The sequence below is a fragment of the Uloborus diversus genome, chromosome 3 (genome assembly GCF_026930045.1).
Source record: "Uloborus diversus isolate 005 chromosome 3, Udiv.v.3.1, whole genome shotgun sequence".
NCBI classification, from domain to species: Eukaryota; Metazoa; Arthropoda; class Arachnida; order Araneae; family Uloboridae; genus Uloborus; species Uloborus diversus.
In genome coordinates, this window is record NC_072733.1 from 35215803 (window position 1) to 35235121 (window position 19319).

General features: G+C 33.0%; 1 protein-coding gene across 1 annotated transcript in view; it reads right to left on the reverse strand.

Moving 5' to 3' along the window:
• Window positions 1-7860: 7860 nt before the first annotated feature.
• LOC129218206 (F-box/LRR-repeat protein 7-like) overlaps window positions 7861-19319 on the reverse strand; it is a 151663-nt gene continuing 140204 nt past the window's right edge. The window contains exons 4-5 of the mRNA XM_054852421.1: window positions 14650-14947; window positions 7861-9311 (exon numbers count right to left, since the gene is read on the reverse strand). Of these exons, the coding sequence (XP_054708396.1) occupies window positions 8828-9311; window positions 14650-14947 (782 nt within the window). The 3' untranslated portion in view covers window positions 7861-8827. The remainder of the gene's footprint in view (window positions 9312-14649; window positions 14948-19319) is intronic.

Consider the following 19319-nt stretch of genomic DNA (forward strand, 5'->3'; position numbering starts at 1 on the left):
AAGACATAGTGGACTTTCTGAGTAACAGAAATCTTTCTGTTAAAGGCAAAAAAATCCCATGCATAGTCGAAATTAAGAATATTTTAAGCAATTTATTGTAGATGCCGAGCATTATATTAAATCACTAAAAACAAGCGATGGAAAATTAGTTATAGTATGTCCTCGAAAAACTGGATTTTAAAGTTTCCTAATTTCTATGAAAAGTGTGCTGGGAACATATGAAAAGTATGTAGGTGCCCGAATTCCAGTTCTAAACTGCGTAATGACTTATAAGCTTACTCAGGATCACTTTGAAAACTTTTCAGTGCGATCAGGTTGTGAGGGGGGATTCAACAATAATCGTCGGACAATTTCGAAGTGCGAAAAAAAGATTATTCATTCATACGGAAATTTAAGGAGTTCAGTTCTTTAAATTGCGCTGATTTTGACAACCTTCAAATGCTAAGATTAAATTTGAAGCGTAACAAAAATGCTTTGAAAGAAAGCCTTTTCTTCCGATTCCTTTGACGACGATTTGGAAAATTCAGAAATCATCTCAATTAACATGACGCAGTATATTAATGATGTTTCTGACTACGCTGGATTTTTTGTCCGGCAAGTGCACTCTGACGTGAACTGCGACGATTGCAACGCAGTCTTAACTACAATAAACTAAAAAATAGGCATAATAAAATTTAAGAATTTTGAGATGATAACTAATGGCAAGATTGCAACCATTGAAATATGTACATTTGTGAAGAACTGAGCGAGAATGTGAAAAAGTTTTGGGAGTAAAGCACAAAAAATATAATGTTACTCATGAAGCCACAAGAGTAATGAGAAAAATTTCTAATTCCGTTTTTCTAAGTTTAAATAAGCATATGTTGGAAACAGAAGCAGCAGATTTTCTCGTTAACAAGTTTATAAAAGTAATCGTTACTAAATATTGAAGCGTTAGAATGTATCGCGCAGTCAATTCAAACAATGAAAATAATTCACAAAGACCAATAAGTAGGAAAGTGACAAAATTAATATTGTTGAGGGACAATAATCACTAGTTTTCTTCACCCTCGAGTTTAAATTGTCAAAATTATCATATCCTGTAGGACGAAAAGAAAAATTGGGGAGGGGACGGAAGTCAAATGACCATTCAAGTAGTTTATAATTGCAAATGAATTTATTTTCTGAGTACTTAAAAAAAAAACTGAAGTTGCTTAAAAATCAGGAACAAACCAAAGTTATTTGTTTGGCTAATAGAGTGTTGGTGCGAAACGCATGCGAATCTTAGAATATTATTTAATTGAGTTAATTGATATTCGATACTATTTACATTTGTATTTCTAATTGGTTTATGGTTTTAGATAGGGTTTTATGTTAAATTGTTGCACTGGCTTCAAAAGTTGTGGGAAAAAGCACGCATTGAAACCATTTATCTGTATTTGAAAAATTTGATTGAAATAAAAGAAAATTTATAAGGTCAATTTTTGTTCAAGATTTTTGAAAACGTCTATCTCTACTCAGTATTTAAAGCACTCGAAAAAAAGTTTAAATAGCTTGCGCGCCTGCTTCAAAAGTTATGATTGGGAAAATATCTAATGGACCATTCCATTAAAAAGCTGTCATTTTGTCCCGCATTTCATTAAAAAGTAATAACTTAAAAAGTAACAAAGGACATTTTTCGCAAAAGTACAACAAATACATTTGCGATTTCTTAATGAAAAAAAAAATTGTTACCTTTTTTAATTATTACTTTTAGTGAAAATTATGAGGTGTTACGTGAGGGACAGAGTGTTCCCTTTTTCTTTAATAATGGGTTAAATGCTTTAATTTAACCCGTACTTAAAGGGGAGTTTAACCCATGGGGTATAACCCATGCTTAAAGCATTTAACCCATGGGTTAAATGCTTTAATTTCCCTTAATTGTGCAAATGATCGCATCGCAAAGTGATTCTCTTCGATAGGGGAAACAGTTTCTTGTGAGAGGTGTCCCTTGATCACGTGATGTCCAACGGGGGATGTTGACGCGCGCTCTGAGGAGAAAAGTGGGGAGAAGGCACATCTATTCTATTTTAAGATCTATGTTTTGACAGTGAGTAAGTAAAAATATTTTCTTACTGATACAATTACTGTACAATTTAGTGACCCAGTATAGGTTACAAACCTTTTAATGTAGTCGGTATGTATGTATTTCCACATTACAGAGTTATTCTTTGACATATGATGATAATCCTGTTTTTAAATCTTGTTCACATGTATCCCCTGTAGGGGCACATGTGAACAATTGCAGAAATTTTTCGAAAATATCATAAAGTAAAAACACATTTTAAAAGAAATCTCAATAAACTATACGACACAAAGAAAACGAACTGCTCAATCACGGGAACACTTTTGCTCTGAATTTGATAATATTTTTCGAAAAATAAGGAAATAAAAAAAAATGTTCACATGTGCTGCCTTTTCGCCTAAATTTCTTTAAAGTAAAAAGTTCTGATATCCTCATTGAATAGTTTAATATGAAGATATATATTTTTCCTGAAATGAGGAAACTTGGTGTTTGACTAGTTTCAGCGATAAATGATTCAGTTACTCGTTAACGGAGGTAGTGTAAAAACGACCGTTCATAGAAGTCTCAATGTATTTATCTACATAGTAAGAATGTAACTAATAAAACTTTTTAAAAAATGTTCAATTAAACAATCAAAATTTCAGTCCGCCAGATTTTTTTGTCGAATTTTCAATTTTCAGCGTTAATCCCAAACTATAGCTAATACCTCCTCATGTTTATTTAAAGGTAAATATTATTCAACAAGTTTAAAACAATGGTTTCTGCTATGTGACATGGAATGGTGCACAGTAGACTAGGGAAGCGTCAATTAATCGGCAGTCGGCAGTACCGATTAATCGGCCATAATCGGCAAAATTTCGCAGATTAACTATCGGAAAAAAATAATTTTCAAAATATTGTTTTTAAAAGTATACCATCAAGGAGAAACTATGATGAATACATTCATAGACAATAAATAAATATAATTTTCTACAAACATTACTATAGAATGTAGTGTGAAAGTGTACGGAGTAAAAACAAAACAGTTGTATAGAAAGTGTGTAAAACTGAATGAAATATTAAAGAATGATTTTCACAGCTAATATTCACATGATATTGCTATGAGTAACGAAATTCGAAGATTATAAAATTGGAATGCGAAAAACATGTGTGAGAAAATACCATCCCCTCTCTCCAAACACATGTTTGCAGTAATAAAAACAACTTTCAATCCGTATCAAGTAAGTATTTATCCCAACTTGGATTCCTCCACTCTTTTCACCTTACCAGTCTTATAGCTACTTTTTCTTATGTTACTAACGTGATTTCTATTTGTCTTTTGAAGGACAGAAATGTAACAGAAATATGTAAATAAATGTGTATATGATAGGAATGTGCCGCTCATGAACGGACGGCTCAAAAAGAACGAATCCTTAAAATAAACGACCTTTCTTTTGAACTATGGAGCAGTTTAGAACATTGTACTGACGCACATGTGATAAAACCGCATTTTTTAAACATTACATTCATCTTCATATTTTTAATTCTCAATCAATCTCAAATTTCCTTTTTCTCAGTCATTTCGAACCTTTTTATTCTCTGCTTTATTCATCATTTTTCTTTAAACGTTACAGTTCATTTGCAATTTTCCAGTGTATCTATTATTAATTTTTTGTATAACTTGTGTGGGCTACTAACAAATGTACTTGCCACTTCCTGTCCCACGCACCTTCTAAAATCCTTCTCACGCTTTCTGTCGCCAAAATTATTTCTCAAAAGTACCTTTTATCACTTTTCTGGCGATCCTTTTGTCTTCTATAACACCCCTCCTATCAACTACCGTCTATACTGATTTGGCTTTATTTTTAACTTGCTTGGTAATTTTCCCTTGTAAGATGCAAAGCTGTTACGTTGGTGAAATGTTGGGCATCAATTGAACACTTTTATCAAAGGGATACATTAAAAAATTATTAATTCAACTCTCATGTATATTATGATTGAAATGAAAAACCAACGTAAATGAAGCAAATTCTCAAGAAAATGCAGCAAATAGCTACTTCAAGGTTACAATGGAGCCTCTTCATCAGTGCAAAAAGCTCGCCACACAACCAGAAAGTCGCTGGTTGTGTGGTGAGCTTGTGTGGAATCACGAAGAAAGTGTAACGCAGAGCATTGTCATGATCAGAGTTGCAGAGTCGGAGGGAACATGACCAAATCCAGCCCCGACTCCGGGAATTTTAGAACCTACGACTCCGACTCTTTTACCCCACAATCAGTTCGACTCCGACTCTGCAAGCACTGGCAGGGTTGCAGACTTGGAGGGAAAATGACGGACTACGACTCCAACTCTCAGAATTTTAAACCTTCGACTCCCTACTCCTTGACTCCAAAATCAGCTCCCCGACTCCGACTCCACAGCCCTGGTCATGATGAATCGGGGTATAGTAATTTCTGTTCCCCCTCTGTTAACGTCCTGCTCAATCTTTTGTGCGAAATTTGGTTGCTCTGTTCAATACTTAGCTGCATTTTGAGTTTACACGCGTGCTCTGAAAGATGTTTGATTTGATGACTTTTAGTATAGTGCTTTTAGGGAGCTTACGAAGGGTGGAAAACTCGTCTGCAGAAGTGGATTCATGCCCAGAAGCGTACTTTGAAGACTACTAAAGTTTTGTAGCGATATCTGTAAAACTTTTCAAGTTTTGGATTTATTTTCGTTATTTAAAATACAGACCCCGTATATGTTATTTCTGAAGGGTGTTTTCCGTGGTTACGTCATAACAATACGTCATTTAACTTCATAAATAATACAGCACTTTAGAGGTTTTTTCACCTCTATCAGCAAATAATAAGCAAACATTTCGGCTGTTATTTGAAAAATTCTTCTTAAAAACGGATGTTTGAATGCCTGATGTCGAACGCGAATACTTTGCACGGATCACCTTGTTATAATTTTAAGTCTCGGCGGCGTGTTTTAAATATTTCTGACGATTTTTAAATTGTGATGATCAGATATTTTTATACATTAGCTGCTGTAGAACATTTGAATTTAATGACATTGCTTTTCGCATAGAAAATTTAAGAAATAAATTTCGGTATAAAATGATTCAGAACTAAATATCGATGTACTAAAATATGTAATAATGTATCTTTTTTCAAAAATACAACATCATTCCCAATGTATTTCTTCAAATCAAGCAGTGATTTCGAATTTGGCGGAAATGCAGAAAATGTCAACGATTTTTTTTGTTATTAAACACATTTAAACATCGCCTTTTTGTTATAAAATATTGAAAATACTACAAGAAATTTTTTTTGCAAATAAAAGACAACCATTTCTAAGTACATGACTAACTTTCGCCTCTTAGATTTTTCGATGCTATGTTAGTGCAAAAGTAAATTACTAACTCTGAATATTTTTCAAATGAAAGCGGTATATTTAAATGTGACGATTTCAATTAGTATATTTTAGAATTTCATTACAGTTATGCTATGCAATGTTGTTTTCTGAAATATTTGCTATGATTTTAAAACTAAGATGATGATTTAGATGCTTTTCCCAACCTTTTTCGATCCACGGACCAGTGTTTTATTTTCTCTCTTTTTTTTTTTTTTTTTTTTTTTTGTAAGACAAAACAAAAAAAAAAAAAAAACCTTGCATTTTTAAAACGTTAAAATCAGTCAATGTTTTTAGCGGACCAGTTAAGTCCCCCCCCCCTTTTTTTGTTTTTTTCAAAAAAAGGGGGGGGGGGGAGAAAAGAAAGGAAAAATAGCACTCGGGTACCATCAAACAGTTGTAAAAAAAATGTTGAGAACAACTGAGAGTTTTTTTCTTTGCTTTACAAAACATGGGAATATTAATGAATTAATTGATACATATATAAATAAAACTTTACTCGGTGTGAAAGAACTGTTAAGAAATATTCAAATGTTAAGAGTAAGATAAGTACCTATTGCAATAATTATACAGAAGAAAAAACACTCCTGAAAAATCATAGAAAAGTGCGAAAATTATCACAAAATTCAGGTAAAAGATGTCGCACAGAATATTATTTTCATTAATTATGGTGTTTTCTGCTTTTTGAGTATGGAAAATATCTTGTGAACGAGCAAAAATCTCCTAAGACCTGTCAAATATTTCTGCGAACCAGTGGCGGTCCGCCGGACCATCGGTTGAGAATTGCTGTTCTATAAACGAATTAGCGACCACTGTGCAGCAAGCACACTTGTTATAATATTGTCTGCTGTTACTGTTTTCGGAATTATAGGGCCATATTTTTTTTGTAAAGGAGGACATAACTGCAACTTCTGTTCGTTGCAGATGCAGCCGAGTCTGTTGATTGAACCAGCCAATTTACCGCGAAAATTTTTGCTAATAAGCAGAATATTCCATTATCCGGGATCAAAATTACAAATTACAACAGTTTGGTACATTGAAAATTTATTATATTAAGCGGGATATTCTTTTAACCAAAATGCCAATAAGTGGGCTGTACTCTCTACGGTATTTGCTGCAGCCTACAGTCAAGGCTGAACGCACTATAGAGCTCTCGATTTAAGACTCCAGCAGGAATGTGCCAAGCAAGAGTATTGAAGAAACTCCAACGACAAATGTTTCCTAAGCGCCTGATCTTTTTTTGCGAGTTAACATTTCATAACCAGCACGCTTCCATCATGCTCCTTGCGATTTCTTTCTCTGGTGACACTTAAAGTCTGATGTCCACTAACGTAAGGAAAGAACGTTGCAAGATCTCAAAGCTACCATCTATCAGTTAAATCATCAGAAAAAACCAAGAAGGTGATACAGCAATTCAAAGAGAGGCGCCAAAAAGCATTGGATGTTAAAATCGGCATTTAAATGATTTAATTTCAAAACGAAGTGAATCAGAGCAAGTAACATCAGTTGTAAACATTATTGTTTAAAATTGTAAAATAACTTTTCAATAGGTGTTTACTTTTGATAGGTGTAACTTTGTGTTCTAGAAACCTAATATTTTTAATGCACAAGATAGCTAAACTAAGCTGCAGAAAGTGAACGCTGGTTGAAGGCAGATTTGTTTGCATTTTCTTCGCTTCACATAGACACCTCGCAAGAGAATTTAGTGTGAAAATCTTAACAGATGGATAATTTATGCAGCATAATATGATGTTTATAGAAATGATAAAATTATCAACACCAACGATGAAAATAAAAGGTAGTTAAAAACAGCTGGGAAAAATACTTAAATGATATGACCTCGAGCATGATTAAACTAAATTGAAAGGAAAAAAAATGGGAAGACAATATTTTAGACTAGTTCCTATGATACTTCAAGTTTTTTTCTAATTTTCTAGTTGCATATACAATACACTTATAAGTTATGAAATAAATAATAATTACAATTTTGAAAATACTTCTGCAAAAATAATTGCAATTACTATTTTTTGCACAGCACTTATATTTTCATAAAATTTAAATATTTGATTGTAAAAATAATGAAGCTTCTCTCTTTTGATTTTAGTTATTTTTTCTAGCACTTTATTTACCTGAGTGATGTTGAAAATAAATAAATAAACAATACAAATAAATAAGATAAAAGAGAAGTTAAAAATGCATTATTTTGAAAACACTAAAAATGTCAGTTGTTTATAAAAGTAATTTTTATTACCTAGTTATTTACTCGGAATTTTGTATTATCTTCAGAAACTAGTGGGTTTTACCACATTCTATACATTTTCCTGTTGTTTTGATATTACAGAAAGACCGAAAATACTTTTCGGTCTGCTATCTCGAAGTTTTCAGCGTATTTTAAGGTGAAATAAAGAGACAAATTATGTTATAAGAAAACGATTGTAATTTTTGTATAAAGAACAGTTCTACAAAACAATGCTATTTACAAAGACATTAAGTTGCTCACAATTTCATTTTATTGCATATATATAAATTTATCTGTATATACATAAGATGTGGCACAGTGGAATTCATTTTTTATGCCTTTAGTGAGCCATGTAAAAAGGAACAGAATGACATATTTTTGTACGCTGCAAAAGAAGTCGAACAAAAGTTACTTCATAGTGAAACAAGTAAGCTAGAACAAAACTAGGTTCCTGATTTCTGTATATCTTTTCACTACTTTACATAGTATTAAGGCATTGTAAACGTTTTGGAATGTTTCACGATGAATGACTATACAATTAAGACATTACTTAAATACATGAAAGTATATTACAAAGTAGTACCCAAATTTAAATAAATTAGCCTAGCTATTTACAAATACTTTACAAGAATAGCATAATTTTTTTTGAAAACTAATAAAAGAAAACAACAGAGCACTTTTGGCAATGAGGGGTGATTTTTTAAAAAGTTATATTATTATACTTTCTCATTAAATATGACAGACAATTTAAAATTACATATATGCTCATATATATATTATGTAACTTATGGAATAGGGTATATTAATTCGATATTATTTTTGAAAAATCCTAGCGTTAAGTGGAAATTAAATTTAACGTCCTATGTGGCGAAGTACAAAAATTGGATATTTTCTTTAATGTTATATTCAAAGCTTATGACTATCTGGAATAAGTACTTCTGTCAATTTTTACACATTATCTTATTTCCGTAATAAAAATAAAATAAAACCTTGTTAAAGAAATCCAAAATATACGCGAAAAAAATTAGCAGTGAGTATTAGGAAAAGTATCTTTTACGTAGCTTCCGAAAACATACATGCCTGAATGGATAACATACTTAATTTTAGCTATCATTTAAACATGCGTTCACATTACTGTTTTTATTTCAACAAAATAAATTTATAATGGACATCAGTAAAAGCCAGGATTAGTATGCTCAATTATGCATCTTTTGCAAAATTTTTTAACAGTCCGATATCCTTCGATAGTAATATTGCAATCTTGAATATTTAACTGCTGGAGTCCCCTGCAATAAAAAGCTATAGCTTGGATTCCTTGGTCAGTAATATTATCACACGATTTTACGCTGAGTTTCCGAAGATTAGGGCAATGTTCCGATAATAATTGAAGTCCATTGTCTGTAACATCACATTTTCCGATGTCCAGAGCCCTGAGTCTAGGACAACTTCGGGCTAACACTTCCATGCTATAGTCTGACACTGCTTCGCAGCTGCGCACGTTAAGGTAACGCAGCTTGTAACAATGTCGAGCTATCTGCTTGATTCCAGCGTCCGAGATTTGGTCACATTTGGCAACGCTCAGGTACCTCAGATTGGAACCTAACTTCGCAAGTTCGTACATTCCAAAGTCAGTCACCAGGATACAGTCACTGATGCTGAAAAGAAAAAGATAGATCGTTAAAAATAGAAACCAAAAAGAAGGAAATAATTGTTTTTTTAAGTATTTATGTAGCTCAACTTCTGAACCCGAACCGATACAGTACCAGATGCATTTTCCTGTCAGAAGTTAAGAATTGGAACTTTATAAATGTTTTTTTGGGATTAGGATTTCTCCGGTATTTATACTATATGAATTCCGGAGAAATTAGCAGTTCAAGGGTTAAAAATACTCAAGGGTCAATAGTTGCACCCGCATTCCTAGGACAAGGAATTTCTAGTACTAATGCTATACCGTAACGCGGACTACTTTGGACCCTAGGATCTTTCTTTGACCCAAATGGAGTAAAAGATACAACGTTTTCTGTCAACACCTTCAGGGCGCAATTTTTTCAACATATTTTGAGATTCTACCAGAAAGCATCCCCAAGCACTCAATTATGTATACCAAGCAGCTCTATAGCTCTGCTCAAGAAGTAACACTAGTGATTCTGCGTTCCTTGTGCTAACATGGCCTTCATAACCTCTCAAACTTCTCCCTGTAAAAGCAGTTCTACATCAGCTAAGAGTTTTTTAAGTACCTTTTTATAAGCACTATTTAATACTCTATGCCGTAGTATAGTTGTACTACTCATTTCTGTAAGTTTTTTTTTTTTTTTTTAAATTTGACAATGCCAACATATTTTAAGCTAAAAATTACGACCTACTTTAGCCTAGCATAAAAACTTGAAAAACTCCTCCAGAGAGATTTGGAAAAGTAAAGAATAGCTAAAACTAAGACTCTAAACAGAAAAAAAAACAAGAAAAAACCTGGAATTCTCGGCAACGGATAAAGAGAGAGATTGCAGACTCAATTCTTCAGGGCTCAATCACATGGCTTTCATTATCGAAGATGAAGATAATTTAAAAGTTGCAGGAAGTTTAGAAAAAGGTTTACTCAGTTGCATCTACTTCCTACAAATATCGTTAAATTTGTTGGAATGTTTACGGAATTTTATTATTGTAGAATGGAATGAGTTCAGGTTCTCAAATATAGCTGTTCATGCGAGAGAAGAAGGAGCGAATGTTGAGATTATGGAACGCACCAAAAAATTTTGGAAGTGACCGAAAATTTAGGATCCTTTGTTTAGGAATGGTTTTATCTTAATAAAAGTATTCAACCTCAGAAAACTGATGAAAACATAACCGCTCTCCGTCGGTAATTTCTGAACAATAAGTAGGTATGCACACACACTGAAAATAATAATAATAATTTTCCTTAAAACAAATATGTGTGACTCAAACTTCTTATAAAATGTATTTTTCTTTCAAATAAATATTTTTCCCTATAAGCACACGTCTTTATTTGTCTCTAGTTAGTTCTACAATGATTTTAAGTAGGGAAAACCACTTTGGGCCAAAGTAACCCAAACACAAGGGTAACATTGGTCCGAATAAAAAACAATAATAATGGGTAAAAGTACTTGGAAATAAACTGATCACTATTCAAAAATTAAACTAAGAGATCTCTAGATGTGTAAAACAAGTTTCCACAGTTTGGAAATATGAATAGTTATAAAATTATTGTGTGTGAAAAGAAAAAGAAAAGTTCCACAATCTGGGTCAAATTAGCCCGCGTTTACGGTACAACCAAAAAAGAATGTCTCAAATGTATACAGAAAGCAAATAAAGTTCCAAAGAGGTTAAATCTTCAACTTCTTCTTTGCCACTGTCAATTATTAAAACTTTTCATTAAACAGTAAATAGTTGCTTCTATCCAACAGTTTAACCTGGCAGTTGACAACTACCTGTTTATGCATTTTAAACATTTTTTAGTTAAACTTTGAATTATTGGTTAAAATAACTGTCTTCCAAAAGTTTAACTGGACAGTGAAGTGGAGCAATAGCTGTAAGAGTTTTTGAACATTTCATTCGTAAAATAATTCTTCGACAATAAGGAAATCTTTCTTACATCATTACATAACATTATGAAAAGTTACTTATCCCTGTAACTCTGGCGAAAGCTAAATCTTTCAGACCCCGCTCATAGCATTTTAATATCCATTTATACAATATAAAACTAATCTTATTTCGTAAAACTTAGTAAACCGTAAAGCGTTCAAATTTTATGTTAGAACTGCAGTACTTTCATTACGTAAATGGTAAGGAGAATTTTTTTTTCATTTGCAACAATTACGAGATCTTTAAAAAAAATCTGAGAAAGTAAAAAGTTGCGATTAAAATTTTAATTGCTTGAGAAAAATTTTCGCTACTCTTTCTGTTTTAACAACTAAACTAACTAAAACCCCGTCCTTTTTTTTTGGAATCAAAATTTAAATATGCATTGCGTGAAACGTTTTAAAAATAAATTTAACATCACTTTCCGAACAAATTTTGTCTTCTACAAAACACTTCTAAAAACGTATTTCACACATCGAAAATCGAAACTGCGTCTTTAAAATTTAGTGAAGCACATTATCACGCTTTGTATCAAAAATAATATTAATCTTCGTGAATCATGGGGGGGGGGGAAGCAATTTGAAAATTTAAAATAATACATTTTAATATTTATTTATTTTATTATATATATATATATATGTATATATATATATGTATATATATATATATATATATATATATATATACTAGCAGTACCCGCTCAGCGATGCCCGTACTAAAAATTTAATGGCTGTCCATTGAATTAAAAAATTGACGCCCCCTCTCCCTCTGATGTGATATGATTATTTTTTCTTTGTATAAAATGCGTACACAGCTTTAAAAAAAAGAAAAACCTATTAAAGTTTCTTTGGAATTCAAAAATTTTCGTCAAATCACTTAATTAGATTTACAGTTGGTTTAAAACTCTATTTAGCGAGTGAAGCGGTTTTTACTGCAATTTAAAATATTTCGCCAAATAAACAAGAGAAGACATCAAATAATATCTTTCAAATGTAAAAATAGTTCTGCAACTCTATTGTTTATCGCCAAACTCGGCCAGCAACCACGCTATCATAATCCATCGAACGAAAAAAAAAATATCCAGTGGAACATTCAAAAATTATCGTCAGGGAAAAAAGAAAAAAATGTCGTACATTTCACTCGGATAAAAACAAATCAAAAGTTTCTTTCTTTGAAAACAAATCGCGAAAACAATGAATTACATTTACGGTTGTTTTAAAACAATAACCCTAGACTGAACTGCTCAGCGTTTAACGCGCCAAGAGACCACGCTACCGGAACCCAACACTTTTGCGAGTGAAGCGGATATTACTTTGGCAATAATAAATGTTTCGTCAAACAAACAAAAAAGTATAAAATCACATTAACAGTAGCTTTCAAATCTTTATATATTAAGAGCTGCGTTGCCCGGCTTTGCCCGGTCTACCTCGAGAATAAAAATTGTGTCAAGTGACATATTATCAACATTCAGCCGTAATTTAAAAAACATTATTCAAAACTATCCTTCTAACCAATACTTTAAATTGAAATGCGAAAGATGGATTTTAAAAGCGTAACCAATGAAACTCGAAATAAAGTAAGTTTAAAGAAATTAAATGCAAAATAAGGAAAGAAACAATGAATTCAGAAAGCATAACCGTGGAAACGCGAAAATAAAATGGTTGACAACCTGAATCAAAATGACATTTTCCGAACTTGATTTAAAAACTCTTCTAACTTTTTTTCCTTTGAAGATAGAAGCTAAGTTTTCGACCATAGGTCGAGAGAGATCTGGAGTAAAAAATGTCGCTTTTTCCAATGGAGTCTGGAAAACTGTGGGCAATTCCTTCACTTTTTATTGATAGATTTAATGAAGAGAGTAGCGCCTAAATTTCAGCTAAGCCTAAAAAAGTTGGAGCTAAAAACGCAAATTACTCCCGAAGTAATTAAGTTAGAGCATTGAAACAAATTGTTTAGAACGCGGAAAATTCTACCATTTTCAACGTTATATAATATTAATATGTGCAAGTAATTTTTCACTCTCATATTCGGGAATTTGTGAAATTCGGGCCTAAATTGGAATAGAAAAAGAACTATCTATCGGATTTTTTTCGAATTATAATCTATGTCACTCAGTAAGAAAGCACCTTTCATATAGTGAAGGAATTTTTCAAACAGGTGCAGTTCCGGAGGTTCCGGTGCAGCAGGATTTTCCGGAGATTACCTCGAACACATAAACAAACAAAAATCCGCCCTCTCTCTTTATAATATTAGTATAGATATATATTTTAACTCACAAGGTCAAGCGTACTAAAAGTCAAAAAGCAACACAGTAAACATATTTTTTTCCCTTCCTTTTACCATTCTCATACTTATTATTATTATTATTATTATTATTATTATTATTATTTTATATAGAATTGACCACTCTTAAATCAATTATTTCAGCAAGGGCATAAGTCCTACGGAAATCTTTTGGACTTACGCCCTTTCTGAAATAATCGATTCTCCTGTGGTCTTAAACTGTTTTCGCATATTTCAAAACGCTAAAAAATGTCAAGAAGTATTTTCATGTCTAGAGAAAACTGTAATATCTCGATTTTATATCATTTCATTATTTTTGATTTCAGATTTTAATTTTCCGTTTGGCAACACCAGCGTTAGTTCAGTTATTAGCATTCTTGTAAATAATGGTTTGTTGGGGCCGTGGTAGCCCGATCGGTAGAGTGTTGGATTCGGGGCTGGAGGGTCCTGGGTTCGAACCTCGATGGTCGAAGACCCACCGTCGTCATTAAAGGGGACTGGGCGACGTTAAATATGCTCGTGGTCTCAATGTCCTCCAAGTGAAACGATACCTCTGGGGGTGCTAGCACTAGGTAGCTATTAGCTCCTGGACTAGTTCTAAATTCTCATTAACTGTTCGATCCGGTGATGGTGCTGTCATCTATCGGTATATAAAATAATGGAGGCAAGGCACTTAGTATGCAGTCCTCGACATAAATACAGTTGTAGTCAGTTGTGACTCTGAATAGGAATAGGAATAGGAAGGGTTTGTTGGGGCCTCTGTGGCCGTGTGGGTTCGCCAGCTGCTTTATTTAAGCAGAGAGGCGCGGGTTCGATTCCCGTCCTGGGTCAATTTGGGGTGCGCTGCTTCACTTTTCCGACTGTACCATAATTTGGTGTGAAGTCCGACTTCTACAGTACACACATGCCACAATGACCCGTTTATAGGGCAGGCGACCATTCACAGCATAACAACACATTCACACAAAGGACAGGAGAGAGAAAGTACGTCCATGCCCGAGCCGAGATTCGAACTAGGACCTTCTTGTCGTCGTCAGACCTCTCTGACCACTAGACAAGGCAGGCGGCATCGCTTCATTTCAAAGTAATGATTAATATTCAAGTTTCAGTGCTCACCTAAGTTCTTTAAGCATCATGCAGTAACTAGCTATTGCTTTAACTCCACAGTCTGTAATTTGTACACATCTGCGGAGGTAGAGATGTGATATTTGTGGTGAATTTCGGACAATTATCTTCAGGCCATAATCTTCAAGAGCGTGACAGTCGGTGAGATCCAGAAACTGAAGGAACAACTGTATCTGGTGGTGATGAATAACCTGAGGATGATGCAAGGAACTTGCGGGGTGATCCAGCATGGAATCGGATCTGTCATTGGATAAACTCTTAGGTTGTATTGTCGTAATTTGCTGGCACCCTAGGAAATATAAAAATAAAATTATTTTGAGCGAGGTGAAGTCAAAATTTGTGTTATACAATATCATCATTAAAATATAAGGTAAAATGCCAAAATTTTTTCTTCAATAGCTCTTTTGGGCCTTGCGATCGGCACACATTGTGGTTCACTCTCATAACGTACCGAAAAATATGTTATCTGGCCGCTATGAGTTGTACAATTCAAAATACGGACACAGAATTTGGTAGCAGATAATTTTCAAAACCGTTCACTATACAATTTTAGAGTAGAAGAATAAAAGTTAAATGGGTTATTTAATCAAAATCCAATACACCATTCATGTTCGGTCGGAGATTAACTATACCATGCTATATTAAAAAAAGTCATAAGTAGGCAATTCAGCATAGTCTAAAATCAAGAACTGTTTTTATCTCACGGTTGCCGGATTTGAAGTCTTTATTGTATTTTCATAATGAGGCACACTCACACACACAAAAAGGGGAAACTTTACTGTTTTCTTTTTTCAAGCGAAAAAAATAAAAAATAAAATCAGAGCTACATTAGAATTTAGATGTTTTTCAAGCTAGTGGGCCAATTTAACTCCAAGCTATTACGGCTGTCGATGCCGATTTTGATGACTAATTGTTTGAGCAATTAGTTCTGATGTATCGGTGTCGCCGATGGCCGATCCCTACGGGCGACTATGTTTGTAAAAATGAACAAGAAAAATTATGAAAAAAAAAAAAGAGCTGTTGCCATCTTTGAATAACACTTTAGAATAACAAAGATTTACTTGAACACATTTAGAAACACTGTTTTTTTTTTTTACGAACGTTAATATTGATAGGTAAACAAATTTTCATTTATTTATTTATTTATTTTTTAAATTCAATATGTGGTTGCAATTTACTTAACCAGCAGAAGTTCCTGAGCCGTTATAAATTTTCCCATGAAATATTTTAAGATGTAGACTCAATTTCAGTAAAGAAATCAATACTAAAAAGTTTTTCATTGTTTCACGCAAAAACATACTGTTTCCATTACCAGCTTTTATTGAGATTTTATCTGATCATACAAATGGCTCGTAAAAAGTAGGATATTTATGCTGAACGATAATTAAAAGCCGTAGTTCAATCGTCAACAAAACTTTCGTCTTCGCAGATGGAACAGGGGAAAACGGAGAAGACTTAAAGCCCTGCTTTTCCTTAGAACGAAAATTGTCATGAGAGTCACGACCAAATAAAAACCATAAAAATAAGCAGAAAAAGTGCCTCCAAAGATACACTCCTGAACAGTCGTTAAAATTTCCATTTGCAACACCACGAATTCCTAGGTGAAATTTATTGCTTCATTAGTTCTTGGAGCTCAAATGATGTATAGATCTTACCTCGATAGGTAAAAAATCTTGCAGACACAGATAGCCCAACAATTTTGTGGCCTTTAAAATTAATTGGAAGTGAAAATAAAGTATGTAAAAGAAAAACAAACTTACAAATGTAAAAGTCTAAAAGAAAAAAAAAAACATTAAAGAAAGAATTGAAAGGAAATTTTGGAAGATAATTTGCGTGGAAGATATGCAAATTTATTGGATAAGACGGGCTCATATATATCATTTCAGATAAAGGGGTTCATTTTAAAGTTTTATTCACATTTTAAGTCATAAAAGTGTCTGAAGCGAAGATCTTTATTTTTTGGGCTTTCATTAACACCATAAAAATCGCAATTCATGATAAGATTGTAATCTACGTAATATTTTTACCTGCTTTGAAGGTTGTCCGGATTTTGAAACTTTGATTGAACTGAAATTTAAGCATTTAATTCAAGTTTGTATTTTAGGTTATAGAATTTTTGATGAAACATTAAAAAATATTTTGAGTATAGTGAAATAAAAATTATTAAACAATTTACTTACAAACATTTATTTTTTATTTAACATGATATTTAGCAAATGTTTTAGAAGTAATCAAAAGCGCTGAAAATGAATTTTGCATATAATCACAGACATGTTTAATAGAGGTAACAGCGTGCAATACGAAATTTGCAACTGAATAAGAACTTGAATAACTAAAAAGTATTTAATTAGTCAATTTCATGGTGAAAGAGGCACTAAAACACAGTTTAAACAATGTAAGTAACAATTTAAACTATTCTCTACAAAAACACATTTTAATTGATTATAATGACACTTGCGTTTAAAATCTAAATGCTCATTTTAAGAAATATTGTTTATTTAATGGCTGCTCGTAAATGATGTCACACTTTTCTCCAACATTTTTGACCTCCCCCCTTTGTGACACACCTTCCCTTCCCTCGCCACAAGTCACGCTGTTGTTCATGAACATTTTTATAAAAAATGTGACTTTTTGTTACCCCCTCTTTCTCCTTGTCATTAATTGCCTCAATTTCAGGTCTCCTCCTCCCCTCCCTTTCCCTTTAAAGAGTGTTATCATTTTGGGCGACACCTTTAGAAAATGGATGAATTTTCACCAATATTTATACATTTTGCACCGTGTTGCCTTGGTAGCTTTTGTAGAACACTGAAACGCATAAAATGTATTTCAGATTTTATACTGTTGACAATTTTTCTGGAATTGAGCAACGCAAAACATGCAGTAATCTTTGAATGCATATTTTTTTTCCTTGAACAAAAACGGTTATTCGTTTAAACTTGCTTTGAAAATTTCCAAGAAACAAGAACCCAAGGTTTGTATAAGCCACTTTATTAAAAACATTGTTTCTTAGAATGATTAATAGCGTGTTAAAATCATTAATCAAAACTTAAATTTTTTGACAGAAAACAAGTGTTATAAATGCATACAAAACATTTAATTAAATGCAGAAATCTTCAACAGTATAAGGTATGAATACACGAATCTAAACTGTCAGTTTTAAACAAATTGAGAAAACTAACAATTTTTCAGGCTCTTTTGAATTACTGAAGGAAAACAATGAGGGCGTTAACCACACAGATTTCGAAAGAAACTGATATCCACCCTTTCCTTGTAATGACGTTAGAGATGATACCATATTCTTCTAAGCTGTCACGAAGACATCTTAGCTGCTAGGCGTGCCTAAAAATCCAACGGTATTCGATGTAAAAAATGAAGTTGGGAAGCAAAACTAATCACCAGTTTAAGGAAATACTAATGCAGAGACGCAATATTCAATGGTTTGTGCTTGCGAAAGCACCTCACCCTTTTCAAAAAGTGACAACGGAAGGAAAGTCGTGGACTAGAAGGCTTTTCCATAGTAGGCTACGATAGTCATATCCGTTCCTGAAAAATAATGAATAAAGTGGAAGAGGGTTCTTAAGGAAATACATGCACTTAACCCCATCACTAGAGAAAACAAGTTATTAAATCATGTGTAGAAGCTGTGTCTCGCATGATCAAACAATATGTTTTATAATGCAATTTAAAGCATTCACAAAAAAGATTATATATATATATATATATATATATATATATATATATATATATATAGTTCTGGATCAGTTTTCTGAAACAATTAAGTCCATGGTTGCAAAAAGTCTACAATTCAATCTCTCTAATAAGTAAAGAAACAAATAACCAAAGAAATAAAGTTTTATTAATATTAAAACAAATGTTCTTAATAGTTGGGGACTGTTTCTCGAGTTTCAACTTATTGCGCAGTTAAAAACTTATTTTGCGCTATAGAACAGTTTTATTGAATTTCATTTTGTGTATGAAAAAGTTGTTTTCATGGTATAACTTCATAAAATTATACAATAAATTATATTATTGATTGCAACATCAGATTCAGAAGATATTTTGTTAGCGAATCAAGAGACAGTTTCTTTTGATTTTTGTATTACTATTCCACCAGGGCCACCGAGAACCGGGGCGGGCCCCTTGTCAGTTTGGTCCACCGGGCACTGCCCCCACTCCGCCACACACACAAATACAGAAAAGTTATGCTACTCCGATTCCGAGCTGGCTCCTTTGTTTCACATTTGGCTGACATGTCCTCTCCTTGGCCCTATATCACATACGTACATGTAGTTTAGATAGTTAGCACTGGCGTTCTGCTAAGGATCATGGTTGATGGTCCTTGCCATATATGCAACAGTAACTTAAAGCATTTAAGGTGTATTTCGATTTTTCAAAAACTCAATATATAAATAAATAAATAAAGACATTTTTGCATTTACGATTTTTATTACAGCAGAAGGTAGAATCTCGCAAACTGGGCCTAATGTGGTCTGAAAAGTGGCAGAGTTTGTAAAAATGACTAGTTAATCGGGAATGCTCGCTCAACATGTTTTTCACGCGGTAGTTTTACTTATTGTCAGAATGTGGTCAAAGTTTCTTGTTTCTTCCGCAGGATAACTTTCCCTCATCATATCAATATTTTTTTCATCCCATTGTTATTG